Source organism: Chaetodon trifascialis, chromosome 16 (genome assembly GCF_039877785.1).
Source record: "Chaetodon trifascialis isolate fChaTrf1 chromosome 16, fChaTrf1.hap1, whole genome shotgun sequence".
NCBI lineage: Eukaryota > Metazoa > Chordata > Actinopteri > Chaetodontiformes > Chaetodontidae > Chaetodon > Chaetodon trifascialis.
The window spans coordinates 5,954,276-5,968,119 of NC_092071.1; the positions used below are offsets into that span (position 1 = coordinate 5,954,276).

A 13,844-nucleotide genomic window follows, 5' to 3' on the forward strand; every position below is an offset into this window, starting at 1 on the left:
CACCCTACATGGTTAGCTAGTGAAGCCGGTAACTTCACTAAATTTGACATTGGACACGCTGCACGGTGACGCAGCAGGTAGTGCGCGCGCCTCACAGCAACAAGGTTGCTGGTTCGATTCCCAGGTCGGGGCCTTTCTGTGTGAAGTTTGCGTGTTCTACCCGTGCATGCGTGGCTTCTCTCCGGGCACTCCGGCTTCCTCCCACAAACCAAACCAACAGACCAAAAATATGCTCATTAGGTTAATTGGTGACTCTAAAATTGCCGCTAGGTGTGAGTGGTTGTGTGTTTGTGCCCTGCGATCGGCTGGCGACCGGTCCAGGGTGTACCCCACCTCTCGCCCGTTGATGGCTGGGATAGGCTCCAGCACCCCCCGCAACCCCGAAAGAGATACACGGTATAGAAAATGGATGGGTGGACATTGGACACTTATTTTATGGTGTTGGCAAGCAAAGGTCATCTCTTGATACCACTGTGCTTATTTTGCAGTTACTGTAGATTAAGGTTGCAAAGTTATCACCTAATCATAATGCTTTGTCCTGGTTTACGAACATTTTTTGTTGTTGATAAGCGTTAGCTATTTTTAGCCGTTAGCCTGTTTGCTATTTTGTAGAAAAGTGGTCAACCACGATTGAGAATGAGAGATAACACGGTAATAAACGGTGCATTCAGTTGCACAGTCATTTTCTACAATATTTTGGTCACTTTGCATTGTACAGTGTAGAGTGGTTACAATAAACCTCACTATGTGGTGCAATCAAAATTCAACACAGCTTTAGCGTCAGGCCAACTAGTTTCAGTTTATGTTTAGTGTGGACTTTGCAATCTAACTTAACTACTTATGTATGTCTGCTGTAACAGGCAACCGGACCAAAACCTCTGTAAGAAAGAACTGTTGACATTTCTTTTTGGAAAGTCAAATGAATGCAAACAGCCAAAAAAAAAATCACAAGTGTTGGAAAACTAGAGGAAGCTTTCAGAAAATGTCCATCTATTTGGAAAATAACTGTAAAATAAATGCTTCAATAAGAACACACCTGTCAATCAACCTGGTGGTGGGCGGAGCTTCGCGTCGCCTTACGTGCAGATCTCAAGCAGATGATTGGTTCCTTAAATTACTTTAGAAACATCCACCCATCCATCTCATATGCCGCTTTTCCCTTTCGGGGTCGCGGGGGGGCTGGAGCCTATCTCAGCTGTCAACGGGCGGGAGGCGGGGTACACCCTGGACCAGACGTTAGAAACACGTGTTTCTCAATTCTGGACAGAACAATCAAAAAAGCCCGGTGTTACACGCACACACACACACGCACACACACACACACACACACACACACACACACACACACACACACACACACAGAGTAAACTTCCTCAAACTTGCTCCACCACTTCCTCTCTCTCTCCTATCGGACTTCTTCCTCTTCATTAGCTCCGCCCGCCCGCCTCACACTGTGATAGAGATCCGCTATCCCTCCCGCACACACGCAGACACACACACACGCACACATCCACAGACACAGCGGGACTGAACGGAGCTGTGTTCCCGGAGTGGAGGACTGATGACCGGTGAGTCTGCTTTTCATCCTCCCGGAGCTCCGGGATAAACCAACACCGATCAGCTGAGTGTGTGTGTGTTTGTTTGTGTGTGCGTGTGTTTGTGTTTGTGTGTGTGGCAGTGCGTGCGTGTTTCCTCTCTCAGCCCAAACTTTTAGCTCGTTATTGATCTCGGTTTTAATTCCCGTCAGCTGATCGATCGGTTCTCCAGCGGATCAATAACCTGAATGTTTGCTTGTTTGTTGACGCTGCAGCAGGAGAGATGAAGTGCGACCACTCCCAGTGTCGGTGCGCGCGTGTGTGTGTGTATCGGTGTGTGTGTCACTCACTTTTGAATTTTCACATACATTTCTATGTAAACAAAAAGCTTTAATGTGACAGAAATACTGTAGAATCACAAAGAGTGAAACAGTGACAGGCTACTATAGGAATACTCAGTGGTGGAGGAAGTATTCAGATCTTATACTTCAGTAAAAGTACTTGTACCATACTGTAAAAAAAAAATAAAAATACTCCATTACAAGTAAAAGTCCTGATTTGAACATGTTCCTTAAGTAAAAGTACGTATGTAAAAATACTTTTACAAGCCCTGCATTGAAAATGTATAAAAAGTAACTATAATCAGAAAAATGTATTTAAAGTATAAAAGTACTCAAAGCAGATGACTGTTGTACTATTATATATTATATCATTAGATTATTATGACTCCTGCATTAATGTAAAAGGAGTACTTTACTGTTGCAGTTAGTTGAGGTGGAGCTCATTTTGAGTTATTGTGTGTGGTACTGCAGCTAATGATTATTTGCACTGTGGATTGATCTGCTGATTGTTTTCTCCATTTATTGGTTTGTAAAAATAGTGAGAAATGCTATCAAAAATACCTGGAGTCCAAAGTGACACCTCCACGATGTTTGTTTTGTCCAACCAACAGTCCAAACCTCAACATTATTAAAAATATTCATTATTAATTAAAAGGAATCTCTCGTATACAAATATGGGATGCAAATACAATATTATAGGATCTGAGATGATCGCAGTCAAAACAACCCATAAAAGCCACATTAACCTTATAGGAATGTACTGTGTGATCATGTTGGCAACAAAAAATAACCGGATTGACTTGTCGCGTCCTCGACACGCTGGACGAGGTGACATCACACAGGGCGTCAGCAGTCGCACGCGCTCAGATGTGAATCAGAGACATCACTGTCAAGTTGGACAGTTTCAGGCTTCCCACAGAGAAACAGGAAGTCAGAGGGTGAGATATGTCAGAGATCGGCAAGTTAACGCTGATGCGGTGAATCATGCAGCTGTCAAACTGTAAATACGAACTGTATATCCATTATTGTCTGGTCTGGGTTTGGTCGGTGTTTTCTGGTATTCAGGTCCCTGTTTTTGTTGTGGTTTGGTTGGATGGTCAGATTAGCTCTGATGTTTCAGCTCAGGTTCAGTCTAACATTCTTTGTTTGTTGTTATTGCTTTAACCCTGGTTTTAACCTCAGTTTGGGCTGTTATATTCTGGTATTTCAGTATTACACTATTACATTTTAGCCCTGGTTTCGTCTAATATTCATTGGCGCTTAGGACCAGAGCTATGTGTGCGGAGGCCTCTTACGACAGACACCTGCCAGTCAACTGCAAACCAGGATTTCTGTGATACAAACATCTCCATTGTGTTGTGTTTTAATGACACAATTCAGCTTGTTAAAGGAGAATTCCACCCATTTCAGCAGTTTGTATAGTTTTCTCTGTGTGTTCTGGTGTGAACTGCTGGTCAGACTGTCTCAGTAAACACTTTTCCTTCACACATGTGGCTGCTGGATGAACAGAGTGGCGGACAAGCCCTTCCTGTTTCGGTTTCAACACAGGCCAGTTCCTCTTCGGCCTCTTCGGGGGGGTTAGGAAACGCTGCATTCATAAGGTGCATGTGGAGGACTCTGCCTCCGTCAGACCCCGTCAGCTGGAGTTTGTCAGTCATAAAAGGATTGTATGTGAAGTGAGATTTGGAAAGATCACAAAGGAAACAGGAGCAGTGAGATGATGAGACAGAAGCAAACCTCCAGGTCAAGATGACCGCTTGGAAGACAACAGGAAGATGAACATCATGACCCAACTGTTTGTTGTAATTGTCCATCACTGTTTACGCTTCCTGTTTCAACTTTGACCCATTGTTCTTCTTGTAATTGTGCAGTTTTCCTGCGCTGTGATGGAATATTATAGTTTTGGGTGTTAGGTTTGACCTCTAATCAAAGTGGTTTAGATCATCTGGATAAACTGTTGGTGTGTCTGACCTGTGCCCCCTTTTAACATTGTAATGTTAGGCATGTAGCATGAACTGTGGCGTCATGTTTGGTCCTGTATTCTCTGGTGTTTCTGTCTCAGTTTAGCCCAATATCCCTTGGTGTTTCAGCCTGGTTTGGTCCAGTATTCCCGGGTGTTTCTGTCTTGGTTTTACCTAAAATTCCTTGGTGTTTTAGCCCCAGTTTGGTCCAATATTCTCCCAGTTTGTACACCTGTGTTTCACACTCAATGAGTTCAATCTGAATTGTTTCAAATGTTTCTGTTAACAATTATAAAGAAAGAGCCAGTATTCACTTTCTTAGTATTTGTTTCTGTATATTTTTCCTGTTTTTTCCACCACCTGCTCAAAGTCGTACATGTGCATTACCCTTTTTTGTCTTTAAAAATACCATAATCTCCTCATTTTGCAGAACAGGTGTCTCCTCTGTCATATGGGGTTTTTTTTCTGATTTACTGAAGGATAAAAAAAGGCCACACAGCCATGAAAACTCCTTTTCCCATCAGAGCATCAGCTGCAGGATGACTCGGTTCCTCTGTGGGTCAGGAGACTCCTCCTAAACCAGCAAAATTAAATAAAAATACAGAAAAAGAACACAGCTGACAAGACGAAACCAAAGCTGTTTGTCAGTTCCTGAAACACTGAAATACAAGTCCAGTATAACCATGAAGGAGACAGCAGGCTGTCTGTCTCTCTCCTCAGTGGTGCTGATTATTACATTTCAGCATTTGTGGCCAACACTTTTATTTCCCTCAGCTATAGTGAGAAAGTGCTTCTCTCAGATAAATTATTTCTAACTTCCCTGTTCTATAAGTATATTTGAAGATATTTTAGTCAGAAGCCTCCCTGTTTTCTGATCTAACAGCAATAATGTTCTCATTCACTGATTAATTCTAGTAGCTTCTGCTTTCAGCGTTTTTTTTTTCTTTCTATTCCTGTCAAGTTACCTTTAGTGAAACTCAACACGTGCCAATGTCGCTGTAGCTCAAAGGGAGGGAATTAAGACTTTTAACTTGAAATAACTGCAGGCATTGTTGAATTTCATTGACAGAAACTTCCCCACACGTTATACTGCTGCTAATCCAGCACTCTTGTATGTTGTGTTAACGTGTAAATTACGGCCGTTTGACCCCACATCTGTCAGTGATGATGCAGAATATTAATGATATTTAGCACTGAGTGTTTATCATACATGAAGCTGTGAATGAGTGAACCAGGGAGTGATGTCAGACACAGTCCCCGTAAAGAGAACCTGCATTATTAAACCAGAAAGTAGTTTTATGCTATGAAAAAGAAAAACTTCATCTTCTCTCCTGATGAAGTTTAGTTAGTTGAAAGACTCTAAAGCCTACACGACCCATCAGTCTGAGCTGCCTTCACTATGGCGAGGACTCAGTGATATCAGAGTTCTTCAGCCCTGAACCTCATCCCACCATCAGCTGTACGGCAAGACAATTTGACGCTCTCTGATTGGATGTTTCTTGCAGCGACGCTCTCGGGATTCGCAGTTGATTTCAGTGTCTTTTTGGTAATTCCCCCTCTAACGAACTTTAACTTACATACAATGTATTATGCTAATGATTAACTGGTATTAAATGAAACAGCAAATGCGTTTGTTTCAGATTCACACTTTCCTCACACACACACACACACACACACACACACACACACACACACACACACACACACACACACACACACACACACACACACACTTAGAGGAAGGCTGCTTTCACACAATCACTGTTTGTTTCAGTCTTTTTCGCCTGCTGCAGGTTACTGATCTCGATTCTTCTTCCTCTTTTTTTTTTCTCGACATGTTTTCTTCTTTCTTCCTGTCACTGTCTGACTCTGTCAGCACACTGTTCCCCCTCAGATCTGTTTTCACTGAACAGTTTAGCTGAAAAAACCCTTTCAAGATGCAGAATGCAGCATCAGTTGAGTCTGGTTTGGTCAGATGGTGCAGAAAGTAGTTTGCAGCTTGTATTTATCTTCTAATCTTAATTTGATGTTCAAGGCAGAACGATAAGCAGGAGACGTGACTGATTAGCTATTTTAGCTATTGCTATTTGCTGTTCTATTTGTTTGACACCGAAAAGCGGTTGTACACGTAATTTTGGTGACCAACCTACAGAAGTGACCTGCTGGTTGCATGATGTCCTCATGAAGTTGCGGGTTTTCCCATTCACTTCAGCACAGTCACAGTTTCATCACAGCAGCACCTAGTGGACATTTGAGGAACTGAAGCCAAACACTTGTATTGAATAACATCAAACTACTTTCAGTCAGTGTAACTGGACTGCATGCGGGTGCAGGATGGCCGTTTGAAGCCACACATCACGGCTCTGAGTTCCTGCTCTTTCCATCACTCAGGTTGCTGTTTAATTTCAACATGAAGCCACAGTGACATTTTTCTACCGAATGCTTCCTTTTTTCCAACTAGATGTGAGTTACAAAATGACATCGTTACAACACTTTAAACGTTTCTTTCATTCTTCTTCAGCAGCAGCTCTGCAGGTTGTCACTGTATTAACATGACCTGTGGCAGGAATGTTTTAAATCACCCATTTACTCTGACATCAGGTGTCAGTCAGAAGTGTTTCTAAGTTTTCATGTAATGTTCATTGTTCTCAACTCAAAGGCTGATATATGTTCTTCCTCTATGCAAATATAGCTCCGTTGTTGCACCAATACAATTAAGAAGTCGTCAGTGATCCACACTGTTGGACTGGGTGACATGTTCCTTCATTACCATGAACAAACAATGCCGTTTATTTTGACTCAGTCCCACATACACCGTCCTGCTGCCACAAATACTCACTCGAGCACCAAATGTGTATCAATCCACCGCTGAAAATAGTCCCCAAGAAACAAGCTATTTCCTCCTCCTTGATAAAAACTGTAGTGGGCAGCTGTTTTAGGAAATTGCTGATTTTTTTTTAAACAGAAAATTATATATTTGTGAGGTGTTTTTAAAGATTTCCGCCAATAATAAATCATCTGAATAGTTCTTCCTCCACTGCAAAGGTCAGAGGTCACAGTTCGTCTCACAGTACGAAAGAAAGGAGAAAATGAAAAACTGTGAGATCACAGGTTAAAGCTTCCAGCAGGAGTGAGATCAGCCGACCTCCACCCAAAGAAAGAGGGAGAGAGAGGAGGGTGTGGTCAGCGTCCCCAGAGTCTGGGTTGAGCCACTTTCTCTATCCAGACATCTGGAGAGAGACACCACAGAGTTAGTATGTTATTGTTCAGCACACAATCCAGCAGAATTATGTTCATCTGATCGTGTTCACTTTATGTCCTTAATTTTCTTTCTGCTTCAAGTTCTTGCAGCACGTCTGCCCATCAAACAAACACTGAAACTCAAGCTGAGGCTATGAAACCTCTGAAAAAGTGAAGCAGGCATATTGAGAAACACTGTACTGTGTATCTAAACTCTGCTACTGTCTCATTCTGACCTTGAGTTTCTTTGACTGTTCTATTTCTTCTTCGCTGGTTTTCAAAGGTGAAATATATCATCTGCAGCTCAGACCTGACCTGTGTGACTCGAACATGACCTCAGAGATTAGAGTATGAGCTGCTGATGCTGACATGGACATGATCTTTGTGGCCGAGACAGAGCATCAGCGACTTATAGTAAGACAGATAGAATAATCTAGGTGACTTGGACTTTACCTCAGAAATTCAAACATGACTTGGTGACTTCACCATAACCTGGGTCTCTCATGACAGCATATACAATTTGGACGTAATCTTTTTTGGTGATTCCTTCGATGGGTGACTCGGACTTGACGTGGGTAAATCAGAAACTACCTTAGTGACTTTGACATGTCCAGGCTGATGTGATGTGGATAACAAGCTTTTGTGATTTGGACACAGCCTCGTTGACTTGGTCATGACCTGCATGATAATCTTTGTGACTTGAACAAGATTTGGGTGACATGGACATGCCATCAGGAACTCAAGCATGACTTGGACATGATCTTGTTGACTTGAGATATGAACTACACGAGTGGTCTTTGGCCTGGGTGACTCCTGGGCATTATCTTTGGACTTGATTCATCAAGGTCGTATCCAAGTCATCCTGGTCATGTCCAAGTCGGACGCAAGTCATGACACTTCACTGGTGCTTCGGACATGACCCTGGCTTAGACACGTCCTGGAGGACTCAGATGTAACTTTGGTGACCTGGACTACACCTGTATGACTGCTGACTCCTGGTTTTTGTTCAGATCTGGATGACTCGGACACACCATGGGAGAGTGTGACATGGCCTTGGTCACACCAGCTCGATGACTTGGTGACTCGAAGATCACCTCAGGGAGTTGAACATGACCTTAGTGACTTGGACTTGAACTTGACGAATCTGGTCTTGATCAGGACTGGAGTTTTAATGACTTCACAGCAACACCACAAAGATGTTCTGTCCACTTCTCGGAAGTGAAGGGGGTGGACAAAATAGCAGAAACACCCAAACTACAGCTTCAAACATCATGTTGTGGCAACTACTACTACTATTACTAAGTACTAATGATACTACTGTTGCTGTGTAGACAGACTGAGGAAAGAAAAAGACGAGATATTGAAAATCTAACAAACAGTCTTTGTCGCATAAATGTAAATAAAATTTTGACTGTGTGGCATTCAAATATGTGTGTGCATTTGAATGTGTGTGTGTGCAGGATAACATCTCTGTTTTGTTTGGAGACCGTTTCCTTCAGCAGCGATCATTTCCATAAACACAAATACTGACAGAGGACGAACTCCCCCCCCCCGTCTCCCTCCCCTGCTCTCTCTCTTGTCAGACGATGGGACATCACGTGTTTCTGAACAAACTGTGTTAACTGAAGGAAACTGAAGTGTGTCTGACAGCCGGAGCAGGACGAGTGCACCCATCAGACTCTCTGAAGGTAAACTCACACAGGTAACTTTACAGTCCAGATGACAGTTTAATTTGTTCCTTTGTCTTAATTTTAACTGTAAATATTCTGAGAGGAACGTCAGGACTCATGCAGGAACCAGTCGTACAAACAGCTTTGTTCCTGTGGCACGCACGGGTGATATAAAGGAAGCTTTATGTAACAATTTTAGGGGCGTTGATTATGCTAATAAACAAATCTCACAAACACTCACCACCTAATGAACAGTGCTGGGAGGTTCGGGGGCTTCATTATCATCTCAGAATGCTATATTTCTGCTGTTTACCCCATGATCATCGTGATGAAAGATAAAATAACTGCCCCTCTGATATCTTTCCAGAGCTCGAGCATCACAGACCTTTGTGCAGCATTTTGGTTTCTGATAAACCCTAAAACTCTTAAATCTGGTACTCAGACTGGACTCACCTAACAGCAGTAATGTGTGTATGTGCATGTGCGTGTTGCAGGTTGCTGAAAGGTCAGGTCATCATGCAGAGTGTGAAGTGTGTAGTTGTGGGTGACGGTGCTGTGGGGAAGACTTGCCTTCTCATCTCCTACACCACCGGAGCTTTTCCCAAAGAGTACATCCCCACTGTGTTCGACAACTACAGCAGCCAGGTGTGTGTGTGTGTGTGTGTGAGGCTATTTTCATTAATATTCATAGATAATTTGGTAGAGAAGTGGCTGTTTCTGAAATTCAGTTTGTTGTTTTGAAACATTCAGCAAGTTTTTTTTACTGTAGTTACACAACACAGATAGAAATATCCTGACCAGGTGTGTGTGTGCGTGGTGCATTCAGGTGACGGTCGACGGCAGGACCATCAGTCTGAACCTGTGGGACACGGCGGGTCAGGAGGAGTATGACCGGCTGAGGACGCTGTCTTACCCGCAGACCAACGTCTTCATCATATGCTTCTCCATCTCGAGCCCCGCCTCCTACGAGAATGTCAAACACAAGTGGCACCCAGAGGTCAGAGGTCATACTTAAATATTGAAATAGCAGAAATTAATTTAAACAAGGTTTAAATGGGTCTTTTACCTGCTTTTAAACAGTGGTGGTGGTAGTGGGATCTTTAGCTAGGCTACGCTAACCAGCTGCTGGCTGTAGCTTCATATTCATCAGACATGAGAGTAGAATAGCAGCCTGTGTAATAACCATAAAGACCTTATTAGACAAAGACGAAGAAGTCACTTTTGCTTTAAAGACAAAGTAGTCTCTAGTTCACAGTTCTTTACTTACTCACTTGATGATCATCAGGTGTCGCACCATTGTCCCGGCGTTCCCATCCTCCTGGTCGGCACAAAGAGCGACCTCCGGAACGATGGCGAGACTCAGAGGAAGCTCAAGGAGCAGAACCAGACACCGGTCACCCACCAGCAGGGCGCCGCCCTCGCCCGCCAGATCCACGCCGTCCGCTACCTGGAGTGTTCGGCCCTCAACCAGGACGGCATAAAGGACGTGTTCGCTGAGTCCGTGAGGGCCTTCCTCAACCCGCAGCCCACCGTCAGCAAGAGGCCCTGCGTCCTGCTGTAGGAGTGAGCCTCAAATGCCACACCCGGACGCTTTGAGTCGGGCTGATGCTGCAGCTTCACTGCCTGAGGGACTGCTTGGAAATGTGTTTTTTATGTTTGGTTAGAATTTTATCATTATTAATTAGAAAAGGTAGTTTTGGGCTCCACGTTTGAATTATTGAGGGGGGAGAGTGGGCTGATTGATCATGTGGGATTGTTTTGCGGGCCTGGGGGTAATGATGTCCCATAGATCATTTGATTAACTAACAATAATTCAACAACGTGAAGGATAAGTTGTTAAGAAACAGCCCCCCTCCCCTCTCCTCCTGAAAGGTAATTTGAATGCAGTTTGGGCTTCAGGTGTTGTTTTTTTTTGTTTTGTTTTTTTGTCTCAGTTCAGGTTGGCAAATATTTTGGGGGCCCACAGTGTCAGATGTTGAAAATCTCCTCTCTGTACAATGACTATTTTATACCGGTGCAGTTTTCATGACAGCAGAAACACAAATGTTGGATGAAAGATCTGTTTTTTGCCTCAGTGTGAAGATGGTCTGAGAGGACGGGCGAGTCAGACAGGAAGCAGCAGCTCTGGTGGAGTCAAGCACTGATGTAAATAGAAAATGGGAAGTTAAATAAACGGTTATTGATACTGAGAATTTCAATACATTATAATGGATGATCTTCACTGTCGACTATCAGTCGGGATCTCGTCACTGCTGGGTGGAAACCTTTTGCTTTCATGTGATCGGATCACATCCTCCACCTGATGCTCGTTAAACATTAAAATCAGGTACATTTAGGTGCATTTTTAGGAAAAATATCCTCTCAGCTGTTCTCTGAAGATTTCCCTTTGAGAAAAAAGAGTTGCATGAACATCATTAAAGGTATGATTGGACATTTTCATGAATAAATATGAATTTACTTTTAATTGCATCTCCAGGCTCTAAAAAAATCTGTTAAAGTCTGTTTTGCATTTCACCAAGGGGGAAAAAGTAAAAGAAGAAAACCACTCGTGTTTTTTGATCCTTTAATGACACCCTGTCAGATTTTGGATGTTTGGTGGTAAAACACAGAGAAATATGCATCAGCCAAAGACGATGAAGAAGACAGTGAAGGAAGAATGTGTTGTATGAGAATGGAAATCTTTGTTAGACGCAAGTAGAAGAAACCCTGAATATTAACAGAACAGTGGCCTCCATGCTGCTAGCATGGCTAAAAACATTACGGAGGAAACTCTATTAGCACAACAGTCCAGTCAGCTCCAGTTTGTCACCATTTACTAAAATTACTAATGAATTTATAAAATGTGATTATTTTTTCAATTGTTTTTATTAATTTACTGTATTTTATTTAAATGTGATAATACATTTTAAACATGTTTCATTCATTATGTCTGCCTGCTTTGTTTTAACTTTCTTTTCCTCAATAAGCAACTGCACTTTGAGCTAAATGCTAATGTCAACATGCTAACATGCTCACAATAATTATGCTAGCATATTGATATTTAGCAGATGTAGTGTTTATTGTCTTTACCATTGTCTACTATCTGTTTTTAGCATGTTAGCGTGCTAACATTTGCTAATTAGCACTAAACACAAAGTACAGCTCAGGCTGCTGGGTATGTCGTAAGTTTTACAGGTATTTGGTCATAAAAGAAAAGTATTTGACAAATTAAATGATAGTTGAAAAGTCAGAGGATCATGCTGAGAGAAACATAAATGTCTGAACCACACTTAATCAAAATCCATTAGTTGTGGATGTAGATACAGGATGTTGTAATGTCTCTGTACTGTGCGGCGGAAGTGAGTTTAATAAATGACCTGCAGACAAACAACTTCCTCAAACGATGAAAGGACCCTACGGGTGTCAGATAACAGAATAATCAAATCATAAACACAGCCGGGGATGTATTCATGAAGGCCCTAGTCTTACCACCCGCAGACCTCGTTTCATATGAAGACAAAAAACAGCGTCTTGTCAGTCCAACGGTCGAAAACCCCAAAGACATTCAGATTATAAATTCACATTTGGAACCAAAACTGAAGCTGCAGCCAATGAACATTTAGTATTTTTGCCTAGAAAACGACATTTACCGTAAATCAACTATCAAAACAGTTGCTCATTGTCTGTTGATGGACTAATCAGATGGGTGGAGGAGGTGGTCAGTTAGCGGCCATGATGATTATTTAAATGATTTTATGCTCAGTGTAAAGACTGAATTTTAAAGTTGTCACTCCTGTCAGATAAATGTAGTCAGTAAAATCTACAAGATTTTTACCTCTAAACTGGACTGAAGACCAGAACCAGAGCAGATGAACTTCACTCTGATTGGCCTGAAACTTAAAGAAGCTGGCGCAGTTTGACTTTGTGAAGTAAGTGTTTCAGGATGTCGTCTTTGCCTCCGGAGCGTCTCCTCAGAGGCAGGAGCCACTTCCTCTTCCTGTCCCTCGTCTCCTGCCGAGACTTTTCCGAGTCACTCTGTCTTTCTGTCTTTGTTAAAACACCATCGGTCCACAGCCGAGCTCTGTCTTTACACGTATACACTGTGAAACATTTACATTTAAGTACAGTACTTCAGTACAAATGTGAGATACTTTGCTTGAGTATTTCCATCTAATGCTACTTTGTACTTCTACCCAACTACATCTCAGAGGGAAATATTGTACTTGTTACTTCCAACATTTACCTGACTTTAGCTTTAATTACTAGTTACATTTTTTTTTTTTTTTTACACAAAACAAGAAATGTTTATAAAGTATGACGTTTAATTGTCTTTATCATAAATCTGATGATTTTTCTCATGTCTGCAATGCTCGTTTCTGAATTTAAGAGAGCAGAACAAAACTTGCAGGGTGGTACTGAGCAGAATTCGTCTGGCAAAGCGTTTATGCCTCGCTTTGCAGCGGTGAGCACAGCAACATCTGCAGCTCACTGTTCTGTTGAGTAAATTCTTATAGCCCAATACAACAAATAACAAATTTGCCTTTGGGGGCTTTACACTCTGTACAGCATATGATGCCCTCTGTCCTTACAGCCTTAAATCTGTAAAGAAACGGGGGAAAAAAATGGAAGAAAACTCATGAAGAGCAACAGAGGAGGGACCGGACAGACAGGAAGGAGGAAAAGAAAATGCAGTTTGGGTTTTTTATTATCAAGTGCTGAAACAGTATCAAACATACGAACACCTGCACTGCAGCCAGGTGTCACCAGCACAGTTCAACTTTTATACATTCTGTATGTTTATATTCACTGACTCTGGATCAGGACATGGTGGCAGAATGCTAGCATGTTAACTGCACACATGCTAACATACCAAACACTACTTGCTAACCATTAGAATGTTAGCATGGCAGCTGTTAGCATGTTAATATCCGAACCATGGGGATGGTAACATGCTAAGGTCAGCATGTCAGTGTGCTTTGAGTTGAACGTTACCACAAAGTCTGATAAAAGAGACTGAGAAAAAAGTCTGAGGTGTTACAAAAAGGCCACCATACAATATGAACCCTTTTGATTTTGTTAACATGAATATCCCTCCAGCGCCACCCTCAGGACAAACTG

At 42.3% G+C, this 13,844-nt stretch overlaps 1 protein-coding gene across 1 annotated transcript; it reads left to right on the top strand.

Moving 5' to 3' along the window:
* Positions 1 to 1,448: 1,448 nt before the first annotated feature.
* Positions 1,449 to 11,672, top strand: rhogb (ras homolog family member Gb). Its single transcript, XM_070982546.1, has 5 exons — positions 1,449 to 1,568; positions 8,661 to 8,765; positions 9,242 to 9,392; positions 9,574 to 9,744; positions 10,033 to 11,672. Exons 3-5 carry the CDS (start codon positions 9,264 to 9,266, stop codon positions 10,306 to 10,308), a joined length of 576 nt encoding a protein of 191 aa, XP_070838647.1. The 5' UTR covers positions 1,449 to 1,568; positions 8,661 to 8,765; positions 9,242 to 9,263; the 3' UTR covers positions 10,309 to 11,672.
* The last annotated feature ends 2,172 nt before the right edge of the window (positions 11,673 to 13,844 follow it).

Coding starts and splice junctions, on each gene's coding strand:
- rhogb (XM_070982546.1), top strand. CDS start 9,264: ATGCAGAGTGTGAAGTGTGTAGTTGTGGGTGACGGTGCTGTGGGGAAG. Junction 9,393..9,573: donor TCGACAACTACAGCAGCCAG/GTGTGTGTGTGT, acceptor TGGTGCATTCAG/GTGACGGTCGACGGCAGGAC. Junction 9,745..10,032: donor AACACAAGTGGCACCCAGAG/GTCAGAGGTCAT, acceptor GATGATCATCAG/GTGTCGCACCATTGTCCCGG.